The sequence below is a fragment of the Struthio camelus genome, chromosome 1 (genome assembly GCF_040807025.1).
Source record: "Struthio camelus isolate bStrCam1 chromosome 1, bStrCam1.hap1, whole genome shotgun sequence".
In the NCBI taxonomy this organism is placed as follows: Eukaryota; Metazoa; Chordata; class Aves; order Struthioniformes; family Struthionidae; genus Struthio; species Struthio camelus.
This window is the reverse complement of record NC_090942.1, coordinates 155,919,352-155,936,502: the sequence shown is the minus strand read 5'-3', so window position 1 is coordinate 155,936,502 and position 17,151 is coordinate 155,919,352. Positions and strand designations below refer to the sequence as shown.

Genomic DNA, 17,151 nt, shown 5'->3' with positions numbered 1-17,151 from the left:
CAAGGGAAGTACTGTGAACCACGGTAAGTGTTTCTCATACAAAATTGCGTATTATTTAGAGTTTTGCCTTTATGGTACGCAATACTGAAATCACTGAGGTGAAAGTGATTTTTTCCCCACCAATTTTAATTTACCCCCTAATTTTAACCGTTTTCTAGTCTGTATTAAAATCAGAATGCTATATATGGAGAACTTTCTCATCAAAACAACTTTTGTGCTTTCCACTCCTGAAGTTTAAAGTAGCAGACAAAGCTTATGTTTAGCTTTTCCATTTAATTTTTAATGAAGAGATCCCTCTATTTAAGGAGTCCCCAATGTCTGAACTTTATAGCTTTATCATTTAATATTTGTGCAATTCAAACTACCAAAAAGTTGTGAAAAACTAGGAGGTAGTCCAGCAAGTAGAGGGTGGTGGGTGCAGAAAGGATGAATGAAGATGCGCAGCACTGCTCTTTGCCAAAGCTGCATCAGTGAGATGTTTTCCTAACAGGTCCTCACTACCTAGTGGAAAACTAGCTGCTTTGTTTTCAGGCATGGAGTTCAAATCCAGGAGTTACATTTTAATTAAGAACTCTGTTAGTGTTTATCTGCTCTGAGAGGTTAAATCTTAAATTTGCTAACGTGTAAAAAATAATCACTGCTATGCCATACAACTTTTCTATTGGAGAGAAAAAGACAGCCCCAGAGTGCAGCAGAAGCCTCAGTTTATCTGTACTCCCCAGCTCACAAATGCTACTTCAGATGAATTTACCCCAGAGCAGGGAAAAGGTTTGGGGTTTTACCTTGTTTAAGCCGCACAAAGGCAAACACTGGAGAAAGACCAATACTACATTTCCTTTGCATATAAAAGTTTGAGAAAACCTGAGCATCTTACAGATGTGAGCACAGTGGGATGATGGTGTTGCTGAAAGTACACATCTTCCAGGTCAAACACAGATTGGCTCGCCTTTTCCCAATGAATTCAAAGACAAATTTTGTTTTAACATACGGTAACCTGTATAAATTTATGGCCATAAGCATCTGCATTTGCAGTTGTGCTGTTATTTTTTCCTGCTTTTTTTTTTTTCAATGAAGGCAGATCTCTTCTGAGGATGACTGGTTATCCCAGAGACAAACACTTTTCTAAAAGGAAGTTGAATTTGCTGCAGGAAGATGCAGCGAATTTTAGAAGCTGAGAAAATTCCCACTTAAGAAAGAGAAGTATAACACTTCCTATCACCCAGACAGCTGTCAGTGAGCTACTCTACAGCTCTTCAGAGATGTAGTTGGGATATCTTATTGCAAGCTAGTACCCACCATGCAACTAACTCATTTTGAGTAATTCCTGTGCAATGGAAAACCATCTTCAACAAGTAATATTAAGAAGAGACATGGCAATTTTGCTGCATCCCCTCTGTAATAGTTTCCTGTAGCAGCTGTTCAGTGTTGATCTAACTGATCTCCATCAGTGGCTGAACATGCGTAACATACTCTAATTAGCCATATTTCCAACACAAAGTATTTGGCACCACTTAGATATAAAAGCCTCCTAAACACTCCTGTTCCATCTATAGTTCAGTTCATGCCATTTATTGGTATATGAAAGTGAAATACCTGTATAAATGATACAAGCAGGTGGAAATCAGGTACTGTCTCTGCTTCCATCTCCTTCAAGGGAAGTTTTGCTATCAGCTTCAAAAGGCCTGAGATTTACTGATGCTACAGCCTACTCTCTGCAGCCAAAGAAGGCATGGGGTGGCAGCTATGACACTTGCAGCCTATTCCAGCCAGCCCTATCAGCGAAGGAAAGGGAAGCTTCAACAGGCCGAAGACATGCGGGAACGGTAGCTAATGGTCATGTTGTAGGAGCCAGTTGGATCCCTGTAATTGCACTTTCCTAAATTAACACTCACAGAGTTATTTGCATAACCTATACCTTTGATAAGATGGTATGTGATAGATAGCAAGGGAAAGAAACAGCAAATATAAATTTTGTTATTTGTTCAAGGGCTACAAACAGAGGTGTCTTCTGGGACTTTGAGGCTTTAATATTTCATATAAAGTTATGTTAAGGGTACAGAGGACATCTTTTTAGCTTGCATAGTTTGTCTTTCTGTATACAAAGTAATAATGGGGACAGCACCTCCTTAGTATGAACTGTCCTACAGGGTTTTTGTGCCCCAACAAACATTGAAGACATCCTTTCTTCTGTTTCCAAAAAAAAAAAAAACTTTCAAAAAGTAGTATCTCTTATTTGTGCTCATTGTCCACCACCAGTTTCTCAGGCACTCTAGGAAACTTCAGAGTGAAAGAGCTAGTAGAGCTCAACAGCCATCTAGCAAAAGTGAAAGACCTCTAGCTTAAGGGGAAAAATGCTGAGGAAATTCCCACTCTTCAACTAAGGTTGGGGCTAGCTCTAGATACAACCCAAACAGCTACGTTATTCTGGTGGTTACATATTTGTAAAATGAAGTTTCCAAAGTCTCTCTTCAATAGACAAGGATTGGCAGGTATGCCTATTACATAGGTTGTCTGCTTTAGACTGGCAGCAATAAGCTTCTGTGATTTATTTACATTGATTTGTGCAGACACGTGCATGAACACAGATCTATTGTCTAGTACTGTTCTTGCCTGTTGGCATTCCTACCACGGACCGGCAAAACACCTGTTAGTGATACAGGGCATGTTAAAATAGATTGATATGACTTGTTAGTTTCTCTTCATGCTTCCAAGTAATTGAGGGGAAGGAGACAGCATACAGCATCATATACACAAGGGCAGATAGCTTTAACTAAACTACAATAGCTCACTTAATTTTAGTAATCTAGTTGAAAGAACACGATGCATTTGTACCTTGGCCCTAAGTATTACCTGCTTTTAAGGTTACTTTTCTACATGGCACTAGCAGCTTAAAGCCTTGTAGAACTTCAGAATACGATTTCTTCAGCTTTTATCACACAAGATGAAACATCTCTCTATATAAAACGGTGACACAGATGTAATAGAACCAAATAAACAAAACTTGGTAGCTTTGCTCAGCACTTCCAACAACGTACATATTAGGATATATTAGTACCAGTTTTGGCTAAACCAAAAAAAAAAAAAATCATATAAGGTAAATTCTGAAGCAGTTGCAAAATGAGAAGACAAGATACTTCATTATAACAAAATCAGAAAATCAAAGCAGCATGTTCCAATTTTTCCCCAAAGCTGTTCACATTTCAACCCAAACTGAACAGCCAGTTCTTCTCCCAAGCCCTAATACTAATATAAAGCCTTCTGTCTCTTTCCCCTCATCTTCAGTTGAGGACATGAAAAAAATGGCACTATGTTGTTTTTTTTTTGCCACTCCAACAAAAAAAAGCAAAATGCACGGCTCAGCTTCCTTTTTTTCTGGAAGAAGTCTCCAAAGTTTAATCTTCTAACATCTTCAGGTTCGGGTGTATTCCATATAGCTTTGGGTGCTCAAGGCACGTTAAGCCAGGACTGTAGTCCCCCTTCCTTCTTTTTAGCCAATGGAAAAATCAGGAAACTGAATGCAGTTCTGAGGGGTTTGTTTCCCCATGAGAAGCCTAAAGTTAAGTGGAACCAATCTGATGTACAGACTCTCGGGCAACAGCTGTAGCTACACTCAACACAGAAGAGTTGTTTCTACTTCTGCAAACACTACCGGCTGTACTAAGAAACATTGGTAAGAACGCCAATTAAAATATTTAACGTGAGACATGAATTTACATTTGAGTTTTCAGCAAGTCATAACTCACAATCATTATTCTGTAGGAGAAGAGATTTATATTTGGATACAATTTTCTGAACTGCTAGCCAAGTCATTTACATGACCGGCAGCACTCACATAGACTGTTTTCATACCGATTTGAGTCCTTCCCCACCCCCATACCCTTAGCTGCTTGCCACATTCACCCACTTTCCTCCAAGAATACTTTCCCCTCCCTCCTCCTCTCACTTGAGTCCTCAAACTACTGATTTGGGGTTGCTTGCTTTGGAGCTGCGTGCATCCCGATCAGCTACATTAAGCAGCGCAATAACAATCAAGCCTTTTTCTCAGTTTAAGAATGAATTTGGATGTCTCTCAGAGGAGTTACTGGCAGCATGAAGATCACCAATTTTACCATATATTTTGGTAAGGCAACAAATTCAAAAAAAACATTTAGATATACCAAATCCCAGTCTCACATGGACATGAACTGAAACTTCCCTTTAGAGAAGCTGCTGGCTATAGTTACAACACATTACAGAAAAGCCTTAATCCTAAACCTTTTTAATTAGGTATTGACCTTTACATAGTGACCGAAACTAGTATTAGTCTTTCCAAAGTCAGAGGTTTCTAGCTGCACAGAAACAAGGTCAGGGCAATATTTTAAGTTTAGCAACTCCAGTCTCCCAAGCTCTTATTTAGACTTACTTCCCTATTAAAACAAAAAACAAAAAAAAAGGCTGTCTTGATTTACTTTAAAGTGAGCTCTTTGAGAGTGTGTAACTTCAAAAAAAAAAAAAAACCCCAAAAAAACGTTACTGTCCTCAGAACAGCTCAGTTGTATAACAGAGGAGTAAGAGACTGGAAAAAATACAATATCAGCCATCTTCATGATAAAAACAAAAACAAAACATTTGTTTGCAGGCCAATATGCAAGTGGCTGCTAAGTATGTACCATACAGAAGTAGAATCAAGCAAGAACAATTCATGGGCTCTTTTTATTTCAGTAACGCTAAAGTTTACAGATTCTTAACTCAACCATTCAGAAAGACACCCATAAAAAGTTGTATTAATAAAAACTGACAGGCTTCCAGGCCTCTACTATTTCAGGCATAAGACAGAATAAAAGATATAAAAATGTTTATATTACAGTCTTGCTGCATTACACACTGTCATAGAAAGTGAATAAACACATCCAGTAACTTCAAGTGTACTATTAGAAAGACACTAGTAAGTGCTCCAGTTTTTTGTACCATAAAACTTTATTTCAAATTCACATCTTCCTAGGCAACGTATCCAAAATATCTGACTCAATAGTACCTTCAGACTGTAAATATTCTGAAATAGGGCATCAAGCTTTTTCTGTCGCCAAACAAAACTTAGGCTTTAGCTCACGTTATAAAAAAGTAACTGTGTGGAATGTGACGAGTCAAAACGTGAAATCAAAGTGCTTTAGTACCACAGCACAAGCAAGCATTAATGGTTACCTAGCCATTTGTCAATATTTTGCAAATAAAAACAGTATAATTTTTTACTGCTTGGACTTGGTGCCACTGCATCCCACCTTGCAAAGACCTTTGAACGGTTATGGTGAGGTCTCATTAATTGACAGTTAAAGCTGCAACAGTATTAGCATGGAGCAAGAGTTTCACTTTGATAGTTCAAGTGATGAGTTGTAGCGATGCACCTTTTTACCAGTTTTCAAATTCTCATAGTAATTACCAAAGTCCTACTGTATTATGCAAGACAAAACTGTGTTCTAGTTAGTCTTTTAAAATCTAAAGTGTGCTATATTCCAACATCCCAAAGCATCAAACTGTCAAATTATTTCCCCAAGCCCCAACAGCAATAAGAGACTTAGTATTTTTGTGCAATTCTTTGCTATTTGCACGTGAAGAGGTCAACACTTCACATGACAGTTAATATGAAAAAGCTATAAACTCTCAAAGCATACAATTATTTTAATAGGGTCTAGAAGTAGGTAGTTGCATGGAATATGTGCTCAACTGAGAAGCACCATGTTGAATAGGGCTCAAGCTGCCAATGTCTGATCAGAAACCTTTGTCCTTACAGAAGCTTAAAAAGCTATTCATTTTCCGCAGTAAAGGGAGTTTAAGCCATCTAATTCTCTTCTCTGTTACAAAAGAATTAGCTCTGCAGTACAATGTATATGATTTTTCCCCCCTTTCAGACACCCAGTTGTAGTACCAGTTTACGGCTTAACGAGGAAGGGCTGGGGAAGATTTCTAGTCCTTTCCCGCAGACATAAAGACAAAGTGCTTTGCAAGACTGACTGTATCCAGCACATTTGTAGCAACCAATCCAAAAAGAAGGCACATGAATTATAGCTTATAATTTATAAACTAAAGCTGATCCTCTGTGTCATTTCTAATCTCTTGCACAAAAGCAATGACCAGCACTCACACAAAAATTTTTTTTGTCTTGTAACTTTCCCCAGAAATAGGTAAGTGGTGCTTGCATGCCTGCACAAATACTGTCACTTCTTAGAATTTGACACAAAGTGCAGAAATTGGAAATTTACCTGCATGGGAAATCTGAAGCCAGTGAATCACCAACACTCCCTTCCCCTGCCACTGAAAGAAATGTAAGTCAATGGCAACAGCTACTGATAGCTGTTACCTTAAAAGTGCACAACTCCCAGAAGCCAATTTCCCTGTGGAGCATTCTCGAGCTTGTGGCATAAATGCAATCAGCGTCTCAGATGTGGATTTTTACCTGTTGAAGTCCACCCACTTTTGGTTAGTTACTTGACAGATATGCGCACACGCTCTGAGAAAGCACAACTTGAAACAGGCTTTGACAAACGTTGCATTGAAACTGGCAGTTACCTTGACCTCTAAGCACAGATGAGCTATCTTGAGCAGCGTTCGGGATACAGGGTCACCTCGATACCTCCTTATGGAGAGGTGAGTTTGGATACCAATCTGCCTCCTAGGTTTCACTGGAATTGCTAATTGCTATCTTTAAAGCAGAGAAGCAAGATTCAGGTCTGGTGAAATCTTTAGCAGACAGATAGGCTCATCAATCAGATTAAGACTTACTAGGCTGTTAAACAGCAGATCAAAGCCCTGGTGGTTCCTTCTCTAGAAATACAGGTTTAAAAGAACTCAAACACTGTTGCCATCATTAACTAGAACGTATCTTATACTGCTTTTGCTCCGCAACCTAACAGACAGCGATAGAGTTTCAGAGTTCTACTTATGTACCTTGCCCCTCCCGCTCCCCGTCTTTTGGGTTTTTCTGCACAAAGCTGTAGGAATTGGAACACAAGTTGCTAGCGAACACAGGCCTGCGCTATTGCATTACAGGACCTTATTAGAGCTTCATGAAGGTTTCATGCAATAGCTTCTGGGCTCTTCACTAAAACAGAATGACTTTCACACGTACCACATACAATGCAATTTTCTGGTTTTAAATGCAGTGAGCTATACAAACAACATTAGCAAGAACTGACCAGACTTCAGTAACTCAAACTGTGCTAGGTCTGGCACTTGAGAATTCACAGTGATCAAAATAAAATTGCTTTGCCTACGACAAAACATAAGATACGAAATATATAAAAAGATTCTTTGCTCTACATTATCTTGTATTAGTATTCCAACAGTGATAAGCAAGTTCAGTAGTACCTCAGACAGCAGAGACTTCTGCACGTTTAACTCCATTCATTGTTTGCAGTGCTTTTTTTTTTTTTTTTTTTTTTAATGTATGTGATGTCAAATTAGGCAATTTTCAATGCATAAAGTCAATACAGGTTCAAGTCTTTGCTGGACTGGAGCTAAGACTCCGACAGGAAACCATTTATCTACAGTCTCCTTTTGGGTACCCAACTCTGCACTGTGCCAGGTGGTATTGCTGTTAGAAAGAGACTTAAAGTATACTTGCATACTACTGAGGTGTTCTTAAATAGCCAGCTGTTCACAAGTAGTTTATAGTACCAGCTGATAACGTAAGAACAGAGCATTTGCATTTTTCTTTCCCCCACTCAACTCGCTAATCCTAGATTTACTAACACTGGCTTCTGATGGAGAAGTTTGCCCTTAGAGAGAAAGCAGCACAGCTTTTAAACACCCCAGCGTTTCTCAATGCACCCACTGCCCCTTGTTTCAGCACCAAGGCCATAATCGAAGCAGCTGCTTTCTTGGGCGTTGTGAGCCACCACAGCCCTGCCGGCCTGTTGAACTCACTGAAACCCCAGAGTTAAAGCAAGAGTCTCAGGACCTATCTCCTGAGAGCACATAAGTCTAGAGGAGCACCCGCTCGTACCTGCCCCACCTCCCACACTACACCTTAGGGTGCTCTGGCCCCTGAGCCCACCTCCCACACCTCCGGCTCCTCCTGCCTTATCCAAAAACGTTGGACTTCGGCCTGAGCTTGAATGACACTTTCGGGGACTTCTCCTCCTGCTCTTCCTCCTCGGCGTCACCGCGGAAGGAGGGCGTGTTGTGGATGATCTGAGTCCTGAAGCGGATCTTATTAAGCCGAGGCTTCATCCGCCCACTGCCGGAGGCTTTCCTGGTCATCTCCTTGCCCTTGCCCGACACCGCCGCCCCTTCGGTGCCCTCGGCCTCCTCCCCTGTGCTGTGGTGGTGGTGGTGATGGTGGTGGGAGAGCCGGTAGCTCATGAGGTTGGAGGGTAACACCTTGGAGAGCCTCCAGCGGCCGCTCCCGTTGCCAGCCGCCCCTTCCTCCTCTTCCTCGTCCTCCTCGTCCAGGGCCCCCACGAGGCTCCGCATGTCCCCCGGGGTGCCCTGGCGCAGGTACTGGGCGGCCTTGCGCCCGCTGTAGTCGCGGATGTCCACGTCGGCGTCGTAGGCGCCCACCAGGAGCTTCACCACCTCGGTGCGGCCGTGCATGGCGGCGAGGTGCAGCGCCGTGTACCCGCCGCTGGTGCGGGCGTTGATGTCCACGGGCAGCCGGTGCCGCTGGGCGAAGTTGACCAGCATGGCCAGCAGCTCCTGCCGCCCGTGCTTGGCGGCCCAGTGCAGCACCGTGAAGCCGGTGACGAAGTCCCGCTTGCAGAGCAGCGCCGGCTCGCAGCTCAGCAGCCCTTCCAGGCTCTCCCACCGCCCGTCCGAGGCCGAGAGCATCCAGGCGTGCTCCAGCGGGTCCAGCGCCACCGCGCCCGCGCCGCCGCCCCCTCCCTCCTCCTCGGCCGACGACGAGGCCACCGAGGCGCTGTCCGACTCGCCGCCGCGGGCCCCCCGCGGCCCGCCGCGCTTCAGCTGCGGCGAGCCGCCCCGCGCCAGCTCCCGCAGGCTCCGGCAGCCGCCCCGCGGCGTGGCCGCGCCCGGGCACCCCCCCGCCTCCGCCGCCGCCGCCGCCTCCTCCTCGGCCGGCGGCCGCCCCGGGCCCGCCACCGCCGCCGCCGCTACCGCCGCCGCCTCCTCGCCGCCGCGCCCGGCCGGCGGCCCCCGCCGCGAGCTCCTTCGCCGCCCGCCGCCCGCCGCCGGCCGGGTCGCCTCGCCCCGCGGCGCCGCCGGCTGAGGGCGGCTGCCGGCATCGCCGCCCGGCGGCGGCGGCGGCGGCTCCTCAGCGGGGGAGGGCGGCGGGCTCGGCCGCTCCGCGCTGCCCCCCGCCGCCGCCGCCGCCGCCGCCTCCGCGGGGGTCACGGCGCCGGCGGCGGGCTCCGGCGGGCAGTACCGGCGGCGGAGCTGCACGTACTTGACGCCGGTGCCGGGCTCCTGGCGCACGGTGGCCACGGCGTTGACGAGCTCCTTGAAGCGGTGGCGGGCGGCGGCGCGGCGGCCGGGCTCCGGGGGGCTGAGCCAGCCCCGGAAATGCTCCAGCAGCTCCGCGTTGCGCGCCCGCCCGCCCCGCGCCGCCAGGAACTGCACCACCGACTCTTGGCGCAGCTCCGCCATCACCGCCCCATGCCGCCGCCGCCGCCGGGGCTCAGGGCGCCGCGGAGTTGTTGCTGCTGCTGCCGCTGCTGCCGCCGCCCGGGCTCCTCCCCGCCGCCTCCTCCTCACGGCGGTGCCGACATGCCCCGTCCCCGCGGCTCAATCACGGCCGCGGCGGCAGCGGGACGCGCCCCGCCCGTTCGGCGAGGACCCGGCGCCCCCGTGCGGCGAGGGGTGGGGTGGGGGGGGGGGACGCGGCCGCACGTCCCGCCCCGCCCCCTCGCGGCGGGAGATCGTTTGAGTCAGGCGGCGCCGGCGCCGACCCTTCCCTCCTCCCCCCCCCCCCGCGCCCCCAAACCGCGTGAGACCGAAGCGGCCCCGCCCGTTCGGGAGTCGCCCGCCCGTTCCGTTAGCCCCGCCCCTCCGTCCCGCCCCCTCCCCGTTGGCCCCGCCCCCGACACCTCCTCTTGGCCCCGCCCCGGCCGGCGCCGCCGTTCCCGCGCTGGCAGGGGAGCCGCCGCGGCCGCGCTGCCCTGCCCCGGGGAAGGCCCCGCTCGATGTCAGCTCGCCCCGGGCTTCCCCCCCACCCGCGCACCTCCTTGTCGCCCCCCCGCCCGTTCCCTCCCGGGGCTATGGCCGCCTCCCACGTCGCTCGGCCGCCGGTAAGTTGCCTCCGTGGTATGAAAAGGCGGAGGGGGCGCAGCGGAGAACTTTCTCGTCCGTTAACCGGCTGCCCGTCCCCACCCCTCCCCCCTCGCGCCCCCCTCAGGGCGCGCGACGCCGGCAGCTCCCGCCGCCCTCGGCCCGGGCTTCCCTCTGCGCCGGGCTGCCGCCCCCCGCCAAGGGGTCACGGGCCGCCCCGCGCCGCTGCTCGTCCCTGCCCAGCGGCCCAGCTCCCTGGCAGAAACAAATTGGGGGTGGGGGAGGGGGAAAGGGCGTCTAAGGGTAACGCCACCCGCGCCCGCTTCAGAAAGTTGGGTGCAGTGATGTAGGGTGCAGGTAGGTGACGGCTTAGGGCCTGAGCAGGGTCGCTTGTTCTGGGTTTTCTCCGCGCTGGTAGTGCCGCTCAGCTATGGCGGAGCGCGGCTTTTAGCTATCGGCTCTTACGCCTTGACGACTCGGGACTAATCAGTACACTAGCTCAGATCACTCTTTCTTTGAACATGAGGAAGAAAAAAAGATTAGTTTAGGACTTAACTAAGTTTTGTGCCGTGCTGTGCACCTTGCTAATGTGAAGAACAGAAGGGTTCCAGGAATAACATGGAGTGTGGGAATTTGTTTTCTTCAGCTGAAAAATCTCCACTCTGGCTGTATAGCTAGCTATTTTTGCATGTCTGGTAATGGGAAGATAGATAAAGTACCTGTCTCTGGTGATTCTTGGCTTGTTCCTGCCCCTCTGCTGCTCCCTCAGTTCTAACATTAAGGCCATATGTGGAGATGGCCAGTGAACTGCCAACATGAAAAACAACAATTACGCTTGTAAAGTTGTCTTTTGTTGAAGTAATTTTCATCTGGGTCAGTTCTGTGGTGTGGTTCAGTATGGCACTGCTCAGGGAGCAGTGTGGGAACAGAAACAAAAGACGGGAACAGGGATTGCTTTTAGTTCTGTTGCTGAAAGAAATAATTGTTCAGTTATTGTTAGAGCCTTCGTAGGGCTGAACCATGTTCCGGCTAACCTTGGGCAGAAGAATGAAAGGACTTCATTCATGTTCTCCCACTTGCTCAAAACTTCACTGCTGAGCAGAGATTGTTTTCTGTCAGAGCTCTGTTTTGCAGACGCTCTTTTTATGAATCCTTTGTAGTTGCTGTATGATGTAGTGTAATGCATTAGCTTCATATAAGCTTTCTCTCTCTCCATACATATATATAGGTAGGAAGTGGAGAGTCAGTATTTCACAGGCTAGCTCTCGCAGGAGGCAGGAAAAATATGAAAAGAAAAAGTCTTAAAAGCTGAAGTATAAGAAACGTCACAAAATGTTTTTACTGATTTATGTTTGCATGAAGAGAGTGGAAGAGATGCAATAAATCAACAAAAGTGAGTGAGAGTGGAACTGAGGGTCCGCTACACTTAACACATCTGGCAAGGGAAGTGAGAGTAGCGTGCAGATGAAGAGCTTTACAGAGGACAGTACTACAGAAATAGAGATAAAACGTGGTTCTGTATTGGAGGAGGCTGGATTTGTAATATGTTTATAAGTAATGAAGAGTGACATCAAATAATATTTCCTAGTTTAAGAAATGCTGTATAATTGTTAAAGTGTTTCTTTACTGTATTCTGGGAAGGATTTTCTTTTCAGTTGTTTCTAAAGTGAAATGTAAAATCACTTTCAGAATGCAGCCGACCTGATTTGATAAATCTGTTTACAATTGGACCACACAAAGTCTGAGATGCAAGCATTTAGTACTTCTGATTTTTGAAGATTTGACTTCTGGGAGAGTTCTGGCAGCCACTGCCCCTGTACAACAAGCATACAATGCTTGTTATTGACTGATTAAAAAGGAGAAAAAAATCCTTGCTGTAGTCAAAGAGGCATTCTGGTAGCAACTGCCATGCTAGCATCAGACACCAGCATTGCTTTCTCGTTCAGACAAGGAAAGTCCACATAAGGGGGTTGGTGTGGTCTAGAGCATTGCCTCTTGTGGAGAAGTCTAAATTACTACTTTCTATGAAACAGACTGCTAAAGCTGCAAGAATCCAAGCTGAGCCAGCACTGACCAAGAAGTACAAATCTTCTGAAAGTAACAGCAATTATGCTATCTGGGCTGATACCCATGCAAGTATTTCTCTGTGCCAAGGTCATCTCAGAGGGCAGCATCAGATTTCACTTTCTTTATTTGCATTATCATTTTCTCTTTTCCTTCCTTGAAATTACTCAGGTCAAGAGAGGCCTTTCTCTGTAGACCCCAAACCGCGCACGTTTTCCTTCAGTGTTAGCAATGGCTGATCAGTCCCATCTAAACCAGCATGACTGAATGTTTTGTTCTGTATTTGACTTCTGTGTATTGTTTTTTATTTTATAGAATACACTCATAAGTATTAATTCCATGTAACTGGTTCTATATTTCCATTCTTACCCTGCATCTTCATGGACTTTTATTTCTTCGTGTTCTTTCTACCTCATTCTCCTATATTTTCTATTCCCTTTCTTCTGTGTTATTTTGCCAAGATTTCCTTTCTGTTCCCTCTACTCATCCCCTTCTGTTCTCTCTCTCTCTCATACGTATATCTATATAGATAGGTCTCAATGGAATTCAGACATATACTCATGCATCTGTGTTTAATATTTTGACCACTTCAAAAGGGAAAATATTTTCCTGTTCACTTCCAGAACCTGTTTAGTCTCCTACTTTGCTCACGCGTTAAGGGTAACATTTACATTTACTGGATTAAATGCCACTTTGGTTATCTGGAAAGTAGTTGATTGTAGCAGGAGGAATGCAGAATATTGCAATTTGCTATTGCAAAGTTAAAATAGATTTTCTCTTTTAACAAATGTCTATACCTGTTCATTACAGTTGAAATCAGTGCTCTGAAAGAGTCCCCTTTGGAGCGCTCATGCGTATGTTATATGTTGTCTTCTGCCCCTGTGGCTCGTTCTCAGACATCCTTCAAACAGCCTGTGTGCAGCCTACGTAGCATTGTAGGCTTGGCAGGGCCTTCACTGGCTGGGTATGCAGAGGAACACCTACTTTTTTTTCCCCTTAAGCTCCAGAGGGCACGTTTCATCTATCTCTACAAGCAGACTTGCAAGCTAATTATTTGCCTGGACTGCAAGTCTAGTTCTACAGGAGCCTGAAGTAGACGGACTTGTGTAGTCTGAGGCCTGGCTTTTGCTGTGGAATTGCCCAGCGTTGTACCATTTTTGTCTGAAACGTGGCAAATTTGAAAGATGATTATTTTTGTTTTGTTTTTGAAAGAAAAAATAATTTTTAAACGTTACTGGTGTCTCAAGCAATGATTTTTCTTTGCATACTCCACTCTTAATGGGCAAGACCATTTCGTATAACCAATATGTTCTTGATTAACTGAACTTTCTAGAAATCCAGATGCAGCTCTATGAAAATCTCCCCTTTAAAATCGGGGAGGGGAGGAATGAGATCTGATTTGAGCCAAATTTTGTGCTGTTTTGAAGAGATCATTAATTCTAAAAAAGAAATGAGAAATAGGAAATGTTTAGAGACTTAAATTCTAATAGCATTCAGATTACAAGCCTTGAGTTGTTCACTGAATAAAGTTGGATGATATGCTGTCTTCAGGCATAGTTTAGCTGCTTCACCCGACCAATGCCGATTTGGAAAGGCTAGCCGGTATGGTGGCGACTTGATTGCTTTTAGCGTTTTTTACATTTCTTAATTTTTGAGTTGTCACCATTTTCTGTAGTGTGATACAGTAGTACCAGTTAAATTTAAATTTAGTACCAGTGAAAATCCTTAAAAATTGATACATTTTTGTAAAAGTAGAATTAAATAGATGTCTGTATCTTTCTGTTTCTGTCTTTTCTTCAAATTTTACTATTTGTGTAGTGCGGTTTTTTGTGCTACCAGAAATCTTATTGTAGGTGCTGACGTCAAGTCCACTCTGGCCCTTTTCTTGAAAGAACTTAAATAATCTGCGCTTCTTTCATTCTTGAAAATCAGCTTTACAAGCTTCTGAATTATCCTTTTTGGATCATCCTTAGGTTTGTTAATTTGCTCTTTAAAATGAGAACACTAGGACAAGACATTGCCATTGAAACATGTTCTCATGGCTGATACAAGTAATAATGTTCTCTTCTGCTTGAAATTCCTGTTCTTGTGTATCCAGTGGTTTTGTGTGTTCTCTTGCTGACGTTCCGTTGTCAGTTTATATTCAGTTGGTGAGCGTGTGAGGTTTTTTGGGGGTGAGTGTTAGTATTTTGTTTTACTATGTCATTAATTCTTGACAGAAGGAATGAGAGAGTGATCTTGTGATTAAGAGGTTAGACCGCATGTTGGGTGAAAGAGATTCATGTTCTTGCTCTTATAGTCTTTCCCTGTATCATCTCAGCTAATAGCTTTGTGTCATCTCCACATGCACAAATTAAAGATTATATGTCTCTCTGTCCTTCCCTTCCTCCCTCCCTCCCTCTCCTATGTCGGTGCTGAGGAAAGCTGTGCATACAAATGCAATTACACTTGGGGAAGTATTTGAGTTTTGTAATCTGTTTTTACAACTTGCCGCAACTTTTCTGCCTTGTCTCTGAAATGACATAGTGATTACCATGTACTTCTGTATGTTTACATTTCCAGCAAAATGATTTTAGTAACTTGTAACTATGTAGTGTCATTAAATTAACTTTCATATACTGAAGAAAGAGGAAACGTGCTATTTTAAAATAGCAGCAAATTTGAGATGTCTCAGAATACGTCGACAGCTGCGTAAATACCTATTGCAGAGATTGACACTCTCTTTCTTGACTAAAATATCCATAAGAAGCTTCTTTACCGTAAATTCAGAAATGCAAACATTCAGAAATTAAACCTCTTGGACTTAGGATATGAAATTTGTGGTAGTGATACAGCCAGATGTCTGTTGCATTATAAATAAAGCCATATTTTGCTAAGCTAAGCACAAAGAAGGCAGCTTGTTGTTTTGCAAGTTGTTATTCCTCAGTGTCCTCTGTTTCACAAAGAATTTTGTCAAATTTTCCATGATAAACAGTCAGTATAACTTTGGAAGAACGAGTTCTTTTTTGTTTTAATTTCCAAAAACAGTAAGTTTGTAAACTAAATTGTAATTATTTTTTCTTCTTCTTTTTGAAAATAAAAGTTACTGGGTTAATGGCTACGAAGACGCCAATCTACCGTTTTCCCACTAAGCTAGCACAGTAAATAAAGCTATATTACTAGTTCTCTCAGTACACCTTGCTAAATGGTTTTTAATCCAGTTACAGTCTCCTGTTGATGACATGGTAGTTATTATTTTGGCCTCTGGAAATTGTGAGTAAGTTTGTGGGTTTGGTTGGCTTGTCCGCTGAAGTTCAGCGAAGTCTGCTTGGGTTTTCTCATGGAGAGTGACAAATGATTATGCCGTGATTCTGAGTGTAGCCCAACACAATTTGGATTTAGGCTGATGATGTGGGAATGAACAGCCTCCATCTTACAGTTATGTGGAGCATTTTGCACTGTCTTTGGATGTGGAGTCTTAATGCTTTGTTTCAGAAGAAATGTGTTATTTTGGAGGTGGTTTAAATATCGTATCATATAACTGCAGTTGTTAGACAAGCTGCCAGTCTGCGACAGTGCATAATCTTGTCTCAGATACACTTATTTTTAAATAAACAGGATATTGTTCACCTTCGACATGTCCTTGCCCTTTTTAATAGTAATTTTTATATAGTAGAATACCTTGTGTTTTTTATATCCCTAAAATGTCATATTCTCTCTTCAAATTGTGTGGTTTGCTTACCTATTTTTTTCTCATTATGTTAATCTAAAATCAGAGTTATATGATTATGCTAGTCTAAAATGAGAGTTCGTGCAGTCTATAGTCCCATTCTGTGCAAGGCAAAAAGAGGGTAGGTATTTGTTGCGAGGAGCGTGTGTATGCAATTATCTACAAAAGGTCTGAAACTTGCTATGCATACTTATTACAGAAGGTGGCACTTTCATGGGTTTGTAAGTGTTAAATGAAAATGTTTCTACTGTTAACAAATACATACTTCAAGGAATCAGTAATGCCATGTGGATTAGAAACATAGGAGAAAGAGTAACATGGGCATGTGACGGATTATATTTTTGATGTTGAATATTTGTTTAAAAACAGTGCATTTATATGAAACAAAATAGTTCCGTGTAATCGCAAGCATTTTTAGCGTGCTTGTTGCCTTGATGTCTTGATGCTTGATTTCTGCTAACATTTTGTAAGGAATATGCACCTAGACATTTCTAATAATATATTTATAATATTATCTCTTGAAGTTATCATGTAGATAATGTATTACTTTATATAAATAATGATTTCAATTCCACCTACTCAGAATGAGTTCTGATGGATGGCATATACCTTCCTGTGCTTGTGGTCCCTGTTTTGAATTGTCCTTTGTAAGTTCTTTGTAAATATTTTTTTCTTTTATAAGAGCACATCAGTTGTGATATATTGTTTTGTCTACAGTTTTCATTTTCCGTTTTGGTTAGACTGATCTGTTTTATCTCATTCCTATTTCTGTTTTTGCAAAAGATGGACCTCATTTTGAGCCTGCAAGTAGTCCCGGACAGTAAATTTGAGGGTTCCCCCCCCCCCCCCCCCCAAACACGGGATAAAGTTAATTTGACAGACTTTTTTTTCAGACTTTTGCTTTTCTTAATTTCATGTAAATCATAAATAGTGAGTTATAAGTTTACTAGTAGAGTTGCTTGGTTACCATTGTTAACTGCTTTGCAACTCACTTCACTAAAATATTTTTTAATGATTTTCTGTAGCAAAATGATGGCTATCGATCCTTGTCCCTGTCTGGTCATGTTGGTTTTGATAGTTTACCAGATCAACTGGTTAACAAATCCATCAAACAAGGCTTCTGCTTCAACATTCTTTGTATAGGTGAGTAATATCTGGGGGTCTTAAGGTTTTGATTGTAA

The 17,151-nt window shown here is 44.2% G+C and overlaps 2 protein-coding genes across 4 annotated transcripts in view; one reads left to right on the top strand and one right to left on the bottom strand.

The window, feature by feature from the left end:
• Nucleotides 1-4,673: 4,673 nt before the first annotated feature.
• On the bottom strand, nucleotides 4,674-9,675 carry SOWAHC (sosondowah ankyrin repeat domain family member C). Its single transcript, XM_068925959.1, has one exon. The coding sequence runs from the start codon at nucleotides 9,574-9,576 to the stop codon at nucleotides 8,056-8,058; it is 1,521 nt and encodes a 506-aa protein (XP_068782060.1). The 5' UTR covers nucleotides 9,577-9,675; the 3' UTR covers nucleotides 4,674-8,055.
• Nucleotides 9,676-10,030: 355 nt separating this feature from the next.
• Nucleotides 10,031-17,151, top strand: part of SEPTIN10 (septin 10) — a 31,390-nt gene continuing 24,269 nt past the window's right edge. The window contains exons 1-2 of one of the 3 annotated variants that reach the window (XM_068925976.1): nucleotides 10,031-10,217; nucleotides 16,996-17,113. In XM_068925976.1, coding sequence (XP_068782077.1) covers nucleotides 10,113-10,217; nucleotides 16,996-17,113 — 223 coding nt within the window. In that variant the 5' untranslated portion in view covers nucleotides 10,031-10,112. Of the gene's footprint in view, nucleotides 10,218-16,539; nucleotides 16,618-16,995; nucleotides 17,114-17,151 lie in introns of those variants that run through there. The other 2 variants (XM_068925970.1, XM_068925985.1) reach the window with 2 other exon arrangements.